The 19330-nt window shown below is 42.5% G+C and overlaps 1 protein-coding gene across 1 annotated transcript; it reads right to left on the reverse strand.

The window, feature by feature from the left end:
• Positions 1–1153: 1153 nt before the first annotated feature.
• Positions 1154–8086, reverse strand: LOC134542812 (nucleoside diphosphate kinase 6-like). The gene is made up of 4 exons (XM_063387356.1): positions 7919–8086; positions 4068–4210; positions 3317–3477; positions 1154–1645 (listed from the first exon to the last, which is right to left on the reverse strand). The coding sequence occupies exons 1-4, from the start codon at positions 8003–8005 to the stop codon at positions 1503–1505; spliced, it is 534 nt and encodes a 177-aa protein (XP_063243426.1). The 5' UTR covers positions 8006–8086; the 3' UTR covers positions 1154–1502.
• Between the last annotated feature and the right edge of the window lie 11244 nt (positions 8087–19330).

Below are 19330 nucleotides of genomic sequence, written 5' to 3' on the forward strand. Positions count from 1 at the left end.
ATAGGGAAAATTACAGGTTTTAGGGGTTATGTGATATTGTAGCTGCAAATTCTGGTTTTAAATTTGATCTCGCACAAACTATTAACAATGAAAACAGTGTTTCAGGTTATATTATAATTTTGCAGGTGCATAATAGAAAAACAGATGTAGCTGTAATTCGCAGGGCTGTCAAGCAAGAATGAGTATGGGGTGGAGGGGAGAGAAAGGGGGGCAAAATCCAGGGCTCAGGCACAAGGGAGGCACAGTTGAGTTTCGAGGTTTTTTTTTGTTAATGCAAGAGGTAGCCCCTAGAATAGGACAAAATTACAAGTCTAGGATTAAAAAAATTCATTGGAAACCTTATAAGTAGGGGCAAGATTAGTATATGGTGAATTGTGATAAAACTGAAATAACCTTACAAATCAATTTAAAACAATATATGCAAGATAAACACACCACTTAATACCAAAATATAACGAAAACCATGAAATCAATCAGCAATTTGACACAACTCAAAATACAAAAATTGTATCTTTTACTATGGTAAATTCATTCAATGTAAATTTTTAGCATGAATTTTTTACTGAAATGTATGAACTAAATTAAATGGCTTGGAAAATATTAATAATACATTGTTTGATCTCTTAGTAGCACATAACACGAAGTTGGCACACATTTTTCAAACACACAATTAGCCTATTTTTTTAAAATATTTCTTAATAATTTTGTTCTAGACATGCTTATTACTAATTATTTTATTGCAGAAGTGCATCATGTGTTGGTCAAAAAGAGACTATTTCGGTGAAATATGTATTATGAAATATTTTAGTTTCATTTTTGTTGAATAATGCACTCTTTTTATGAATAAAAACTGTGAACGAAAACAATAACACAGAGATCTCCTATTTTAAAATCAAAATTTACCTAAAACTAAAACCACAAAATCTTGTCTCTACTTATGAGTTATGTAACTTGCAGGTCATGTTTACGGCCACTGAAACATTTACAGCCATTAAGAGAGAGACATATATATTTAATTGTGGGGTTTTAAAATTTGTACACTAACATTAGCTGCTGGCCCTGAGTACATGTTGTATAAATATGTGTCTGTAAATATTTTAAACAGAAGAGTCGTGTTAAATATGCACTCCATAGTTTTGGCTGGCTGAATATATAGTTTTCAACATACTACTATTTTATTTTACTAAGGTTAAATTATTTGGCATCATTATTACACCCGCAGGTAGAGAAGTACGCTGAGCTAGAGCTGACGAAGCCTTGGCTAGCAGGCAACGGCAAGCAAGCCAGAGTTCAGCTCAGTCTTCAACAGTTCACAGTGTGGTCCAGCTGTACACTAAGTCTACAAATAGAGCACATCATTGCTGTTACACACTGGTGTAACCACTGCAAAATAAGTTATCTGTTCGGCAAATACTATAATGTTCAGTATTCATCACTGCCACCAGTAACCTCCAGCGTTCATTACAAGTACTTTTGTTAAGAATGGTTATCACATTTTCAATCTATGCTGCTCTATGCACAAAGTTTTCCTTGTTGAACACCACTTTTCCATTTATAAAATATTTCTCTTCATCTTTGTACCACTGCCTTATACTGAACTCTGGAAACAGTATCAATGCTTCCTTTTCAGCAGACTCGGGTGAATCTGGAATTAAAAAGTAATACACATTCAAATTTAGTAATACTATGAATCACAGTACTTCTAAATAATTTTTTTGTTGTTAAAAAATTTTTGAAGCTGGTGCCACAGTGGTTTAGTGGTCAGATCACACGACTCTCACTAATGTAATCAGAGTTTGATTCTCAATGCAGTGGAGTTAAACATTGATGTTTGCAAATGGTAAATATGGTGGACATTTTGACGAATGATTTGATTTGGGGTACTATCATTTCACCTGCTCATTCCATTCCATCAATGCTGTATCACCCTTCATCTCTAACAACCACTATAATGACAAGATTTTAAGCCTTAGTTCATTAATATTTAAGAACTAAGTAAAAATATTATCACAGAAACATTTTGATCAGTGATGAGATGGTTTTAAACTTAAGCTTCCTGTGAACTGTGTAATGGTAAAATAATACTTTAGGACAATTATATAGGATGCCTGACCCACTATACAATGAGATTTTCTTGTAAATTTGAAGAATGTTTGAAATTTTAAGTCATACTTTCATTTGGATACTGAACCTTTAAGAATTGGGATCAATGGTAAAAGAATATCATTCCAAACACTGTTATGCATGGTATTGATCACACAATGTGGGAAACAGTAGTACTCGAGAAAACCCATTTCTAATTGCAAAATGTGCCATGTTCAACTCTTGCAAAAACTAAGGGGTTTGATCTCACCAAGGACTGAACATGAATCATCTTGGTGGGAGGCAAGCAATCAGACCTTTCAAGCAGTGACGTAACTAGACTACCTAGTTTTCACCCGGGGTAAGAACTCATCTTTGATCTTTGGCACCCCCTTTTATTTTCAAACCAACCAAACCTTTCCTGACAACACCTCATATCGCCACCACATATTAATTTCACAACACCGTTTGAAATATATTTGTGATTCAACTTAGATAGTAAATAAATACATTTTCTTGGAGGCATTTGAATTTTAATACATCCCAAGTTGGATAGTACGCGAAAAATACAATTTTAAATATTTGACAATATACATGTATGTATCTTTCAATACAAATAATTCAGTTCATCTGCCCTCCAACATTTTTTTTTGTTCTAACACTACAATATTCAAGTAAATATCTATTGTAAAAATTACAAGGCCCCCTCCCCCCCCAAATGCAGGATCCGTGGCACAAGTACCGTCTGCCCCCTCTGGTTACATACGTCCCTGCTTTCAAACACCCTGGCCCCACCCAATTTAATCTCTACATCCTGCTATATGCACCACGATAACTCACAAATAAATACACACAGAAATTAATATTATTCTACATTTGTGAATGCTTGGAATAAAGAGTTAAAAATCAGACATGCACACCAATTAAAGTAGCTTGGCTTCTGGGTTGTAGCCGTGTCCAAGGCGAATACGCGGCTACAAGCCAGAAGCCAAGCTACTTCAGACAATGCCCGCGAAAGCCTGCAATCTCTATGCACATTAATTGTTTACTGAAACCTTTCCTAGTGTTAAGTGTGAAAACAGCATCAGTAGCAAAGTGACTACTCAATAATAAATATAAATTCAAATTTTCTTACACTGTGTTGTTTGTTCAAGATTGTGCCATTCACAAATGCTAACATTATGTTTGGATTTCCTGAAATTAATGATCAGGCTTATCATAATCGATCACTTGCCTGAACCGTGTACTGCATTTCTTGTGTCTGATAAACCATGTTTTCCACGTATGGTATCAGGAGACGTGAACCGCGCCTGGTACGACTTTGTCGGCCCCATTAGATCTCGCCACAACTGGATTGCGTTGTGGTGTGCCAAGACGTGGACGTCTATTGGGCCACTGGACAGACAAAAAAAAAATGAAACCAAAGCATGATATTTCAGAGACAAGCTTTTGGTTAAACATGTAATCAGCATATTAAATTTAGTTTCCAGGGAGCATCTGCACAAATTAGTGATTATTAATTTTTATGCACAGCATCTGTTGTGTAAGTGGCCATTGTGTGCTGATAAAATCCCACCACAATTTTGAAATATGCATGCTACATTTGAGCATAGCTATAAAACTCAAATGAATACAAGACCTGTCATGATGTAAAAAAAAAGTCAAGTATGTGGCATATAATTTTTTAATATGTGCTTCACAACAGTTTTGGAAAAGAATATTTTGGTCTCTACGCAAGTAAATTTCAGCTGATGCTGTCATCTTGGCTCCAAGGGGCATGTAAAACATTCAGTAGTCTCTCTCACTATGTGAAAGCCTCGTACAGTTTATGCTGATACTGTTCAGGCACGAACCACATACATATTTTTATTTAATCTTACCATGCCTAGTTAAAATATATATTTACAAATTTAGAATTGCTGCTATTATTTTCAACTTGTGTATGATCCTGAACAACATTAGGAAAGTTACTCAAGTTTTCTTACCTGCACATGAAAGTTATCAAGCGGTTATAAAAGAACTTATTTTTGTGTTCAACGTATAATTCTCCGGCCAGTTTTCCAGTTAACTTTGTTCTTTTTGTTCTAATAACATAAAATTTATTTGATAGTATGATTTCTCGTATTGCCTGAAAATAGAACTCTCTTAATAACTATAACTAGCAATGGATACATGCAAAGAGTGCAGAAAAAGGTACTGAAATTTGGTAACATAATAAGTTTTAATCTGAACATAAATATTAATTACTAAATAAATAAGATGTATCACAATAATCAAATGTTACAATTTATTATAATGGCAGAACCATATATTTTTCTCCTCTTTCTTAAACTTGATTTGAATTCACTAAAGTAATACCTCTACTTATGGTAAACTGTCTTACAGGAATCCGGAGTTATGCAATATTTAAATCTTTTCGTCAATTTGTTTGTCTTTTGTTTTAATGTCTCATGACTTGATTCTCCACTCCGTCCACACTATTGTTAGCAAGCTTCGAGAAAATTTTGCATGAGAAGAAAAAAATCTTTGATCCTCAGATGACTATTAGGTTTTATGAAGCTTTCTCCTTTAAAGTAACGTCCGTTAACATTCTTGCAATTCATAATAATATAATTTGTTTTATTATATAAGATTTTATTACACATTTGTTTTCTGAATTATTGTTTTCTTTAGTTTTGGGTCCCAACTAAACATTTGTACGCATGTATTTATACGTAACATTTTACCCCAACTTACGTGAATTCAACTTACATGGTTATCGCTCGGTCCCACCTATCGCATAAGTTCAGGGTATTACTGCACATAAGTGTGCTTGGACATTACTATTAGGAGGGACCCCCTTAATATTTTAGTAAACATAAATCAGTGCATAAATTTTCTTAATGTGTTAATTTTGCTGCAGTATTAAAAAAAATTAATTTACAATGAACTACAGATCACATCAGCAATATTAAAATGATACTTTTTTAAATTCATAAATTGGTTTATATCCTAAAAGTAGATTTGAGTACCATACATAGTATTTATGATACATTACTAGTTAGTTACACAAGAATTTGGGTACTATGCTGTCAATGTTTGTTTTCACTAAAAATATATATATTGATGTGAAGGCCTAGTTGAGTGATTTTCATTAATTGTATTTTATTAGTACATTGTTGTTTAGTAGAAAAAATATTAACAGACAGTGGTTAAGTGGTTATATAAATTATGGTTAAATTGTTTTGATTTCCTTGTTGATAAGTGCATTAGACAATTAAAATTTGAGCAGAAACAATAACATTATATGGCGGAAATGTAGACAAAGGTGTAATGTAAGGCACTTGGGTGCTTTTAAGAATCTTTACTGGGTGTTTCAGGTCTAAAAATTGTTATGAAAAAACATGTGTGAGCCCTTTACACTCTCTTAAAAAAACAATTTGAAAACAAAATATGGAAACAAAACTACCCATCCGGCCTCAGTCTATACTTAAAATGATTTTTGTAAACAGACACCACTCAGATATCTAGAAAAGTTTTATAACTGCATGGTTTCTTCTCAAGCTCTACACACCGTATGTGTGCCCAGGAAGGTGGAGTTCTTAATGCAGACTACAGTCTTAGGCCACAATGTTTTTATTATATAAATCATGCTTTCACTAGTTTAACTTTGGTATAGTGAAAGAAAATAATACTTATAAATCAATTATTGACACTTTATTTTTCATGATAAACATGAATTATCAAAAGCAGCTCAGGGAAGAAATTTTATTTCTACCACTTTACATTTTCAAGTTATTGGGTTGGTGATATCTTGTGACTTTCATGCTCAATTTTTTTTTGTGTGTAATTTGAAGACTGCTGCAATTCAGCACAAGCCTAGTGGCAAGCATTCACTCTTCCTATCTCTCACTCTTCTCCTGTATTGGACCAACTCCTTGCCAATACACACTTCTTATCCAACATATTCAATATCCCTATCTTTCTCACTACCGTTCCCGTTCTCTACTTAAAAAATTTCCTCCGGTTCACTCATCCTACTAGGATTTACCCTTGCAACTCGCCCCAGCTCTCCCCAACCTCCCACCCCGCTCAATACTTGATACACTCTAACTAGCCTCTCCAGCTGCCTTCTGTCCTTTTAGGCTCTCCCACCCCATTTCATTCATCAGCTCTTTTGAGCTATTGAAATACTCTCCCTTTTAACTGCTAACAATTCTCCTCCACCTTCTCTTCACTGCTCCTTCTCAAGTTACCTCTCAAAAACTGCTGTATATGGATCCCATATTGCTGCAGCATATTCCATCGTTGGGCATACCATGGTGCTATAAGTAGGCTTGCCATACGTCCCGGTTTGACCGGGACAGTCCCGGTTTGAAGCTGTTGTCCCGGTGTCCAAGCCGGTTTTGTCCGTGTCCCGGTCAGCGGTAATTACAGCCAAAAAACGTATAAAAAAATGAAAACAGGTTACCAGCCAATATACACAGCTCTTTAATCACTTCTCTGTTTAAGGGGTCAACTTTCCAAATCTTGGCAGGGTTTTAGAATATAGGTATGTTTTGTTTGCCAGGTACATTGGCAATTGTAGGAATAAAAAATTTCATTAATGAACAACGCTTTGGGGAGACGACAGGGATTTTTTTGTGACATGCAAATTAAATTTTCATCCCTATTGCTCAGACTTTTATGAACTAATTAAAAGTAAAAAGTACATGTTAAAAGAATTACATTCAAGCCAATTGTATGAACTGTTTGGAATGGTGAAATAACTTTTTTTGTTGTATTAACATATTAATACTAATTATAATGTAAATAATTTTAATGTAAATCATAATACAAAAAAAGTTGTCCGAAAAATGTGTTTATCTTTATGGGAATTTCAAGGTTTAATTTTTAACATAATTTTTCCCAGGGGCTGTTCCCCACCCCCCCCCCCCCCCCCCCCCCACCCCTCGGTCAATCCGCTGTCCCGGTTTGGCTCGGAGAAGTTATGGCAAGCCTAGCTATAAGCCTTATCCTTTAAAATGCTGCTTCTCCCTTTAAGCACCTGTCCCACCATACCCAGAGCCTGCCTGCTCTTCTTAACTATATTCTCTACCTGTTCCCTCCACCAAGGTTTCCTTGCAGCACTACCCCTAGATATTTATAGCTTTCAGATTCACCTATCACTTCTTCCCTCCAGCAGTAGACCCTCTTATCCACTTTCCTTTGCATAGTAAATTGAACCACCTATGTATCGCCCACATTTATCATGTCATTCCTTTCCACCCACTCTTCCAGTCTATTCAAATCCTCCTGCAACACTCCCTCCTCTGCATGACCATATACCATAAAGTCATCCACAAAGTCTCATGTATCCTTTAATGGCCTTCCCTACTCAAATATCTCATCACCATGTACCCTCTTGTACTGTTATTACGGAAATCACCAATCAACTCCACCACCCTCCTATCCCTTGACAGCCTCAACCTTCATTCTCTTATGAGGTACTTTTCAAAATCAAAATAACAGGCACCTATCTGCTTTTCCATATCAAACCTCCGTACCAACCGTTTTTTTTTAAGCGTTGGCTAGTTAGTTGCGTGTTGTTTCTTGTAATTAATGAAGCCGCCTAAGGCCTCCATGCAAAACTTTTGAACATGACTTTAATGCAACGAGGTATTGTGGTAATTCTGCAAATTTGCGGCTTCGGGTGAGAAAAAAAAGCGAAAGGTTGGTTAGATTATGTAAACTACATAAATAATGCGTAATATTCTAGATATAAGCTTAATTTAACAAACATTTAACAAAGTGGGTTTTAATTACGTTAAAAAAGGAAAGTAAAATTCTCTAGGGCCAAATAATAAAACACTCCTACCTTAATAAGGTGTGGCGCTTGTAAAATATGTGGTTTTATAATAGCTACAGTAAGTTGAAGTGCGTTGTGTGTCGGTTTATTTATCATATTAATTAATTAATTAAGTAGCAAATCTGTAAGTCATTCTAACCACTGAACACTTTGCCGCTGAATCATAAGCCATAGAATATGAGACATGAGATTACTAGCAAAATGGTAGCGCAATTTCAGGGTATTGCTGATGTCTTATCATTAAAAGGAAATTATGTAATTAATTCCAAACAATTTTATTAAATAAATAGACACACTAAACTGTCAGGACATAGTTTAATTAATAACAAAACCGTTCAAAAATGATATTTTTTTATTCGCAGAAAAAATTCATTTGTTTGTATTTAAGTACCAATCTGATTTTATAAATGCTTTTGCCCGAGACTACGTTTTCGTGAAATTCGGATAGGATACAATGATGAAGGAATAAAAAGGTAAAATCAATTATATAAAAAAGATTAATGAGAGTGATTTGCAATGCATTTTTGCGCTTCATTTGCATGGCAGATTCACTGAATTTATATTGTTTCTTACTATTAATAAAATATATTATTGTAAACAACATTATGGCTGGTATTCGAAGACAAAAAATAAGAGTACAGAGGTTGAATATAGTACAATTGTATCCTAACCATATTCCTAGTGCACAATATGATACGGCAAATCCCTAATGATTAGGCAACCGATTTGGTATCCTATCCATTACCATTATGTTGCCCAAATTATGTGTTTGCACAGAGGTCACTCTATCATGATTTCGTCCAGATGGCAGAATCGCATCTAGCACCATTAACTCATATTTACGTCGTACCGCCGGAGGCCACCCGAGCCCAGTCTCAGCCCGCCAGTATTGGCTCCCGCTGGTGGAACGCACCCCTAGCAAACCCAACCCAGGTCAAGCGCGGAGCTGTGACGCAAGTACTCCCAGTGTTACAATTTTGCCACAGAACTCCACCTAGCGCGAACAACCATCCATTAATAGTTGAACGCACTCGTAAAACAATCCCATTTAATCAACACGTAATTCGAAAAGTGTGTCGTAGCACACAAGTGCAAGCCCCCTCAGGGCACAGTAATTAACAACGCCCTTAAGTTTCATCACAGCCCATGGGCTTTAATTAAGTGTAAGATAAAGTGCAAACACAACCAGGTTTTTTTAAACATTTAATTGCAAGTCTTTCCTTTGACTCATTTTTTCAAATAATAAAGTTTCAATGTTAGCATTTAAAACTTTAGTCAATGTTTAGAAATGAAATTATCACCTGAATAATTAATCACACAAGGGTCATGTACATTTAGTGAGTAAGTTATCACATATTAAACCGAGTAACGGTAATCTCTTTCTTGACTCGTGGCTTGGCGCGCGGCGGAACTGTCCCCCCCCCCCCCGCCTAACAGTTCTGATCTGCTCGCAGCCCGGGGCGAACATGTTCGTTCCGTGGGGAGCCTTCAATTTGCCATTCTCTGATTCTTCACACTGGTAATTATAGTCATGTCTCAAACCTTCTTTAACGTCAACTCCCCACGCGACCCCGGGTCGGTTTTTATGGTGCAAGGATTAACCCGGCCGTCGTAAATTTCTGCCTTAAGGCCTCGGACCACAGGGCCGCCTTAAGGACAGCCATTATCCGAACCTGGCCGGCTCCAGGAGACAGAGCTTTAGTTAACGCAGCCGAGCAAACATCTGCCGGCCTCAACCACATCCCCTCGGGATTAATTTAATTAAATAATTCGCACACACGAATTAGGCTTACAGCCTGTTATCTTTAATATACAGACGTAGCTGACTCCAAGAGACCACTAAACCTCCCCTACAACGAACTGCCCTAGGGAGAGATATTCGTAACACAATCAAGAGTATAGTGTCATTTAATTCTTGAATATCCATTTCTGTCCAAAGGACTAATCAAGTCTAGTGTAGTGTACAATCCATGCTTGTCAATAAATACGTGTAACCCACGTTCACGAGTGCAAATGAGTGTTTCTGTTGCGTAGTTAGGCACCAGCCATCTATGCTGAATAGGGAATGCCATTATGTTTCATTAGCAGCTAGATTACACTATTAAATCCAAGCCACCGAGTCTAAGGAAGCATGCTGGGGCCTATCGACCCACACAAATGGTTAGACGCACGAGCTAGCTTGGCACCCTCCCGGAAAATCAAACCATAATCCACAACCAGCACCTTAGACTCGCTGCGGGAATCGAGCACGAGACCCCGGCTGACGGAAATATATAGTCAATTTTATGATCATCGGGGAAGCATGTTGGTGTGCCAAATAAACTTTATGATATCGAAAATATTCTGGAATACATTTCCACTTGAATCTTAGGTTAAGAGATGTGCTACTCTGTAACTGTCTCCATGGCTGCATAGGTGATTTCACCTTTGAGGTTTCCCTTTTGTTGTGCCACTGAAAACAACTACCTGAACTAGTTTGGTTCAGTGGGGTTGCAGCAGCATCTGGTGAGGTAGTTTATCGGGATCGCAGAATTCCTGGGCCAAGCACAAAATTAGGCAGTCTAATTGTGGTTCCACATGAGTTTCTTTATTGGGTTGTCAACTCTGATTTTGTTCTGGGAATTTGGGTCACCAATTTATTAAGTAGTCCAGTTAAGAACTCGGGAAGAGGTTCGTCTTAAGTGAACAGTTTTCGCTTCGAAGACTAGTATCATTTGCTGTTGCATGACCCAATTTTGGACCAGTATTAGCTCTTCTTGAAGGTCCTCTGCGACTTGGCAAGAAATATCAATTTCTACATCTGCTATGCAGCATTGCACTGTGGCTTGGCATTTAAGGTGAGGGTGGTTCCCTGTATGGCCACATGCTGCACAGTTTTGGGTTGGTTCTTCATAGAGGTCCCTGTTGTGAAAATGATACTTTCACGTACATAACTGGTGGTGGCTGCTGATCGATAAGGGCCTGAATTCGCTGTTGACTCATTGCATTTCGCCTCATGGCAGTTTTTAGTATCGTTTGTGATGTATGAACATAATAAATACCCTGAGTAGGGTAACTTTCTGGTGGAGTTTGGGAGTTGGTGTCCTTTATCTTGAACTCAGGGATAGTGCTAGCACTATTTTCTCTTTTCAGGAGCACCATCACTTCGGCAAGCTTCGGTTTGGGGTTGTATTCTCTTTTTATTGGTGGGCCTCATTTACTTAATAATGACAGTAGTTTGGGTCGCACCAGTCTAGTAGGGTAGGGAGGAACTCGTTGGCATCTCTTCCTGGACAAAGCCTTTCATAGTTTTCTTTTCTATAGTAAAAAACATTCTATATCCTCTCCTACCTTTTGTTGCCAAATAACTAAGCAGTGAGCTCTGGCATTCTTGGTTGGATACCAAAGTGGTTCAGGAAACTCCCTGTAAACTCTTACCAGTTGTTGTACAGCTCTTCATGCATATCCCACCATTTAGCTGCCTCTCCCAATAGTAAAGGGATGGCCATGACTACCCATTCGGTATGGTGGATTGCTTGCGCCTGTTAGGCCTGCTCCCATTGTCGTACAGCTTGCACCAGATCCTCATGATCTTGTCCTCTGACAAGGTTCACTTGCAGATCTGGTACTTAAGGGTGTGGAGTGATGTTCTCTTCATTTGGTCCATGTGAATGACATATCAGCGAGGTTGAGCATAGTATCCTCCCAGCCGAGACAAGAGAGGTGGTAGTCCCTTTGACATGTCTGGAACCAGTGACAAGGACTAGGGGCAGTCCGAGGGTAGTTGTGTGCAAAGCAATGCGGGGCCACTGGGGTTTTGACTTCTTCTCCAGAAGATTCTCTCGACATTGATTGAAGATGTGTATAAATGCCATTGGATGACTTGTTCAATGCCAAGGCATTGTAGGTGAAAATAAGCATGGGAACATACACAGGAAATAATTAAGCCTTGCATCATTATGCAGCGGGGTACTGCACAGGTATCTGAAGACATCCTGAAGGTTTAGGTGCCACCAGTTTTTTATCTGCACTTATGGAAATGAATTGGTGCCTCGGCAATTGCGATGTGTTCGAAAGTCTAACTGGACTAAAATCGCCCACAGGGGTCAGTCAGAGGGTGACTGGCCAGTCTCCTTGACGAGGAAGTCGCAGAAAGCATAAACAGGGAGAAGGGAAGGAGGCTGTACGTGGTCTCCGAAAGGTAGTTACCAGGAATGAGGTTGACCGCAGTTCCTGAAGGGTCATTATCAGGACGGTAATAATGATAAAAAGGGGGAGTAAGTGAAAGTAATTATTCCCAATATTACTTTTAGGGTTTTATTTTCCCATATTTCTCTGGGGAAAGGAAAATGCTCTTCTAGTTGTATCATATATATATGCCATCACCCGGCCACTGTAGAAGGTCCGGGAAGTACCTGATGGGCGCTACGGGTGTCGCGGTGCTGCTGTTGTCCAGGGGGGGGGGGGGGCAGGCTAGTGGGACACTAGGCCATTGGTGATGGGTCGCGGGTACTCTGCCCCTGCGTGCCTCGTCAGGTAAGCGTCTGAATTCTACCCTGAAACTTCTGACTTGGCTGTGAGGCCGCACGGCCGTGTGGAGGACAGAATAGTGCAGAATAATCGTAGACGACACAGTTTATATTGCCGTCACCCGACCTCTGTGAAAGGCCCGGGGGGTACCTGACGGGCGCTATGGGCGTCGCGACGCTGTTGTTGTCCGGAGGGGCGCCAGGCTAGCGGGCTGCTAGGCTGTTGATGTTGGGTCGTGGGTACTCTGCCCCCGCGTGCTCGCCAGGTACACGGCTTGAATCTAACCTGAATGGTTCTCCCTTGGCTGTGAAGGCCGCTCGGCCATGTGGAGGACGGGAGACTATGGAAAATGATTGTACACGAGTTGGTGAGAATTATATTTAATTTAAGAGCTTCACCGGGGGTCCGCTTGAGTACACGGTATGCTCTACAAGTCCGCTCCGCGGTTCAGTTCCGCTACAAAAGATCTCACCAACACTTGGCGACGTCTAGCGGTTACACAATTAACAAAACACTACGCCGACACTGAAATGGTTCCCGCGGCAGTCTCGCGGGACGTGGGTCGATGCTCGCTGGAGACGGCCAGCGCCGAAAGTTAACGGGTGCAGGGGGGGCTCGATGAGCGGGCTGCTAAGTTCGGGGAAACACTTACGTGAGTGCAGCCGGCAGGAATATGCACGGTGTCCTTAATTAAAAATACTCTCACTGGAGTCGGCCAGTACCGTAAGTTCCGTGATACGATCACAATGAAGACGGTCGGGATAGGCCCGGTTCCGCAAAATACGCGCCGAGTTGACGTGGGCAGCGGTGAATTAATAAAAGGATTTAAATTTGAAGATGTAGTGCAGAATAAAAAGAATCAATGAAACTAACTTGGATGCTGCCCACGGACACACATCTAATCCCGGCGCGGAGTGGTTGGAGACTGCCGAACATGGCCGCCTCGCAAGGAAGAGAAACTTTCTCTTCTTTGTGAGTCGGCAACAAAACTTATAATAATTTAATTTGTTATACGATGAGCAAAAAACATACTCCAGGTGCTTGATTAAAACTTTGCACCTGGTAAATAGTTGCCTAAGGCTTAACAATTGTTTTAATTGATTTATTAATTTAAAAAGCAGCACCAAGTTGGTGACTGTAAATTTAACTACAAATTGTCTCAATGTGCACTGTTTGGGTTTGAATTCCCTTAGTTTGGCTAGACCACTATCCTAGGCCAATTAGTCAAGGCCAGTAGCCGCTGTGGCTAGTAACGAGGATTGTTTTCTGTTCCGTGCGCGCCGCGCACGCACGGAGTCTCTACGACTCACTTGTTCACTGCTTGTGATTAATTAATTTCGTCCTAGTGCATCGCTTAGGAATTGTTTTCGGTAGGCGAGCGCACGGGGTTTCGTGTCCTGATGTTTAATTCAGTTAATTGGGGTCACGCCCGGGGCGCTCGCTTGACTCAATCCGGCTGGGCAAGGGGCACGCTCAGAAAATGGGATACGGTACTGGCGGTGCGGAGCACGGGCTTGACGGCCATGATCGGTACGACGTCAATATTAAATTGGCTATAATCCATGGACTTCTCCGGTGGTACGCATGGGTACGCTGTACTCTCTTTACATGCATTACGCGGTGGCAGAACCGCTACAAAAGCTATGATAATGTGCTATGCGGCGTCTGAGCTGTTGTACAATTACACTTACACACGCTGATTACAAAACAAAACACGACACTAGCATAACACTGTGAATTTGCTGCAGTGGTCTCGCGGGGACCTGATTACTAGTTCGCCGAAGACAGCCAGCGCCGAAAGTTTGACGTCGACCCAAGTGTCTCCTCGGCTCCTTCAGGCCGTTATGCCTCGTCAGCGTACTCTCCTGCATAACTGAAGTGTTTACGATCAGGGACGTACCCGCGTGCGCCCTAGCACGTCAGTAGACTTCATTATGTTTGTAAATAGTTATATTTCTTATTTCTTATTTACATTTTAATTTGACGTCGACCCAAGTGTCTCCCCGGCTCCTTCAGGCCGTTATGCCTCACCAGCGCCATCTCTTGCGTGTGTTGTGCGACGCAAGTGAGAGTGACGTGCGACGTTTTTTTTTCCATACAGGATTCGACATATTATTTAATTGCATATATATTTTTGTTTTACGTTTTTTGTATATTTTTTGCTTATATTTTATTATAATTAATTTTGTATTGAAGGGTTATGTATTTGTATAAGTTTTAATTGTTCACCGGCGCCAAGGCCGTGGCTTCCGCCTGTGACCAATCAGCGGGCTCGCGGAGTGGGGGAGACGCGGGCGCTCAGGCGCGGCAGAGGAGTGGGAGTCAGTCGTCACCAGGACTCGGCAGACAGTGGTCACGCGAGTGTCATCGCTCCGCGATAGCGAGACAGTCGTGGACCCGGCACGAGAGGCGACGGACGTGTTGGTGACGCAGCTCCGTGACGGTGTGAAAAGCGGGCGCGGTATTACCAGTGGATCTAGACTTTGCCGTGCGGAGACGTTTTTTCAACTTTGCAGTCGAGCTTGTTAATTTGCTATTCAGTCGCGAGCTCTCATCTTATTATTTTCATGCATGTGTGTTCTGCTCTCAATTCTGGCGAGTCGCGGTTCATTTTTTCACACTGGTCATTCGCCGTCATAGGTTCTGTGCTTTTCATTTCTTTCTGGCCAGTGTGGAGTACAGTCAGACAGACATCCTATCGCGCGCAGGTTATAAGAATTCTATTCCTTACTGTGGGAGTAATAGTCGTCACGAGCGGGACGTCTTGTAATTTTCTTAACCAGATTAGTGCGCAGAACCGGGTTTCGACCCACATATAAATAGTCACAGGCAGAAACGCGGCAGCGCCATGTAAAGTGTTCAGCGTATTGAGTATAAAGGACCATAAAACTTTATTCGAGTCGTTCGCATTTCATCTCTGGAGACTAAGTCCCTCGGCCACGCGGCCCGAACCCCCCTCTACCGAACCCTGAGTAGCCGGCAGGATAGCAGCATTTTCAGGGATTAGCCGACCAGCTCACGACAAATTCATCACGAGCCTCCACGATTGTATATTGTTTGTAACATAACAGAACTCTCAAATCTTAAATAGTGTGTCTAAATGTTGTACAAATACTTCACTTGTCATTAATTCGTATCTCATTAATTAATTTGTATTTTCGTTTTATCAATTACCATTCAATTACTTGTCATGTCGTTTCAAAATAATTCTGTGTTTCTTTCGAGTGCTATGTTTAGTAATGTAACCACAGCCTGGCTCGCCGTGAGACGAGCCTCTCCCACGCCGGCCTATTTCCCCTCCCCTCCTCCGCGGCCCGCGGGCCTCGGCGCACGGACGGGCGGAGGAAGGCAGTGGCTAGTCAGACTCGGAGCCGATCAGACGTGGGCTCGTTCCGCTCCGCTCGTTACGCGTGTAGCACGGCAACGTTGTTCGCTCTCAGTTTTACGGGACTGCCAACACAGTCATATCAAGTGTGTTAGAATTCGTTGCACTGCTGAACTTTCTTAGTCAGTACGTTTCGTCACCGAACTATCTCCACAGACGTATCAGGCCGTGTGTGCACTGCTTTGCGCATCTGAACTTTACTAACCAGTACGTCACATCACGGGACAGCATCCGCGACCACATCGAGTCGCGTTTCGTTATCGAGAGTGTATTTCCGGGATTCCGGGTCGTGGCGAGGGAGAACGTTCGTCCTGCAATGTACCGGCCAGGCTGCAACAGGGCTTATAACGGAAAAAAGGAGCTCGTGAAAACGGACATCAACATCTTCTCCTTGCTACCATCTACCATTCCTTCAACCTACGTAAATTTCCCTCTTGGTCCCAAGTTCCACGGTCCCGGCCATGTTGGCCTGAACTCCACTTTCTCTCCGACTGGAGCTACGCAGGCAAATCAGGGCGAGTCTCAGGAAATTCGCAGCAGGGACTTAGGGACCATAGCCCGAGGGACGTCAAGTTAATTGTCTTAGGAGGGCTCAATGAGCGTGATCCTAAATTCTATTATACACTTACGTGAGGTTGTAGCCGGCAGGCGTATGGGCCGCGATCTTAACCAAAACGAGTTGGCTGGGGTCGGCCAGTGCCGTAAATTGTGTGGTCCGCGACGCGGTGCAAAATCACCAAGGAAACAGTCGAGATAAGCCCGGGTCCGTGAAATACACGCCGATTCTACGTGAGCAGCAATACATTAAAAATGTTTGGTTATTAAATCAAGTGCAGAGTGAACGATCGGTGGAAGATAATTGAAGGCTGCTCACGGACACACGTCTTTACCCGGCGCGGAGTGCTTGGAGACTGCCGAACATGGCCGCCTCGCAAGGGAGGGTAACTTTCACCTCCTTTGTGAGTCGGCACCAAAAACTTATATCAACTTAATTTGCTCTATTATAAGCTAAAAACACGTACCAGGTGCTCAATTAAAGGGTAACACCTGGTAATTGGGTGCTTAAGGCTTAACAACTGTTTTATAGTATTTAATTATTTGAATTGTGGCATCAAGTTGGCGACTGTATATTGACGACAGTTGTCGTGCCCTCCTAGATGCAGAGGCCGTACCTGTCCGCCGACGTGGGCCTAAGGGAGGTATGTTTCCCCTAGTGCACCGGCTGTGAAGTGCTACGAGCAGGGACGCACCCGCGTGCGCCCTGGTACGTCAGCGGACGTCAGGGTGTTGTAAATAGTTATGTTTTGTATGCACATTTTTAAGTAATCACGAGCCTCCACAATTATATATACGTGTGACGTAACAGAACTCTCACGTCTGGAATAGTGTATGTAAATGCTGTATAAAAACTTCGCTTGTTTTTAATCTGTAACTTATTAATTAATTCAATTGTGTTTTCGTTTCATTAATTAGTTACTTGTCATGTTTTAATAATTCTTTGATTCTGTCAAGTGCTATGTTAGTCATGTAATCGCAGCCTGGCTCACCGCGAGGCGGGCCTCTCCCACGCTGGCCGATTTCCCCTTCCCTCCTCCGCAGCCCGCGGGCTTCGGTTCGCGGACGGGCGGAGGAGGGCAGTGGCGAACCAGACGCGGGGACGAGCAGATTCGCGCTCGCTCCGCTCCGCTCGGGAGACGTGGATCTTAGCTCCGAGTTCGCAGTCAGTGTAAGCGTCACAGGACTGCCTCTGCAGTCGATCTGCTCTATATCAGCATTCGTTGTACCGCTGGACTTCTCTTTGTCATTACGTTGACGTCCCTCGGCTTCTCGTCCCTGATTCCCCGTTTATGTAATAGTCATGTTGTGCCCGTTCTGCTCTCGTCGGTGAGGTGTGGGTCCAGGCCGACGTGGCCGGGACCGGGAAATACGGGACCTGGAGGGAGAGTGAGGTGAGGAGGAAGAATGGTAGGCGGTACCAAGGATAACTCGATGTTAACAGTTCTACGAGCCCCTTTTATTGTAGCTTTGAGAGCCTGCCGCAGCCTGGCGGATCCGTCGCGGAACGAGCGCCCTTCCCACGACGACCTGGACTCCCGGAAGACCGTCCTGTCCATTAACACGTCCCGACACTGACTGCAAATTCCCCCACGTAACAATGTCCCAGATTAAAGTCGCTCCACAAAGATGCGTGACACGTGCACGGTCCGTTACATAAAAAGTCTTGTAATGACGGCGAAGGTTCAGCGGTTCGTGACTACGCTTACGCGTTCTAGGACGTTCGACTGATGACGTAACTCGTAACTCGTAAACTCAACCGGCTGAGTGACTCGGCGGATGCAGCTCAGCTGCCGCGACAATCCATGCAGTGGCACTGTCACCGGACCACGAGCTCGAAAGACGCGCCTCGCGATCAGCGCGGAGCGGCGTGCACGTCTGTCCCTGAACGAGCCCTGAGCAACACTGCCCTTCCCCGCCCGCCAGCGGGCCGAGGCCCGTGTGCCGCGAGGGAGGGGAGGAGAAATCGGCTGGCGTGGGAGAGGCCCCCCCTCGCGACGCGCCAGGCTGCGATTACATACTAGCACTGCGAAACATTTGAGAAAATTACAAGATCATGTACACACTTGACGAGACATTAATCAAAAGTAAATTTACACAAGAATTAATAAATTACGATTACATTATTTACACACTCAAAGAAGCTCACTGGCATGCTAGGGCGCACGCGGGTGCATCCCTGGCTGTCGCACTACACAGATGGTGCACTCGTATCGCAAGGGAGGACGTTGACGAGGCATAACGGCCTGAAGGAGCCGAGGAGACACTTGGGTCGACGTCAAAGTATCGTTTCGGGACTATATTTGAATACGTCACAGGCCGTGTATGTGCCTCTTCGAACAGCCGAACTCTCTCTGTCATTACGTATCGTTACGGGACTATAGTTGCATACGTCACAGGTTGTGTATGTGCCTCTTCGAACCGCCGAACTCTCTCAGTCAGTACGTGTAGTTACTGGACCTTTTCCGCTTACGTGACGGGTCGCGTACGTGCTGTGTAGCACTGCTGAACTTTCGTAACCGGTACGATTCGCTACGGGGTTGCACTCTCTGTCACGTCGGGTCGCATTTTGTGGCCAAGAGTTATTTCCGGGAGTCCGGGTTGTGGCGGGGAGGACGCTCGTTCCGCGACATGCCGGCCAGGCTGCGCAGGATTATTCACGGAATAAAGGAGCTCGTGAAAACGGACAACATCGTATTATCCTTGTTACCATCTACCGTTCCTTCTACCTACGTAACGCTCCCTCCAGGTCTCGTATTTTCCGGTCCCGGCCACGTTGGCCTGAACATCACCTTCTCTCCGACGAGAGCTATGCGGGCAAATCAGGACAGTTCACCACAGGGAATTAGGGACCATAGGCCGAGGGACGTCAATATTTATTAACATATTGTCTCACTGTGAACTGTTTTAGTTGGATTTATTCTAATCTGACTCGATCATTGTCATGGGCACTTTAATTTAGGCCAGTGGCC

This window comes from Bacillus rossius (assembly GCF_032445375.1).
Source record: "Bacillus rossius redtenbacheri isolate Brsri chromosome 9 unlocalized genomic scaffold, Brsri_v3 Brsri_v3_scf9_2, whole genome shotgun sequence".
Classification (NCBI taxonomy): domain Eukaryota; kingdom Metazoa; phylum Arthropoda; class Insecta; order Phasmatodea; family Bacillidae; genus Bacillus; species Bacillus rossius.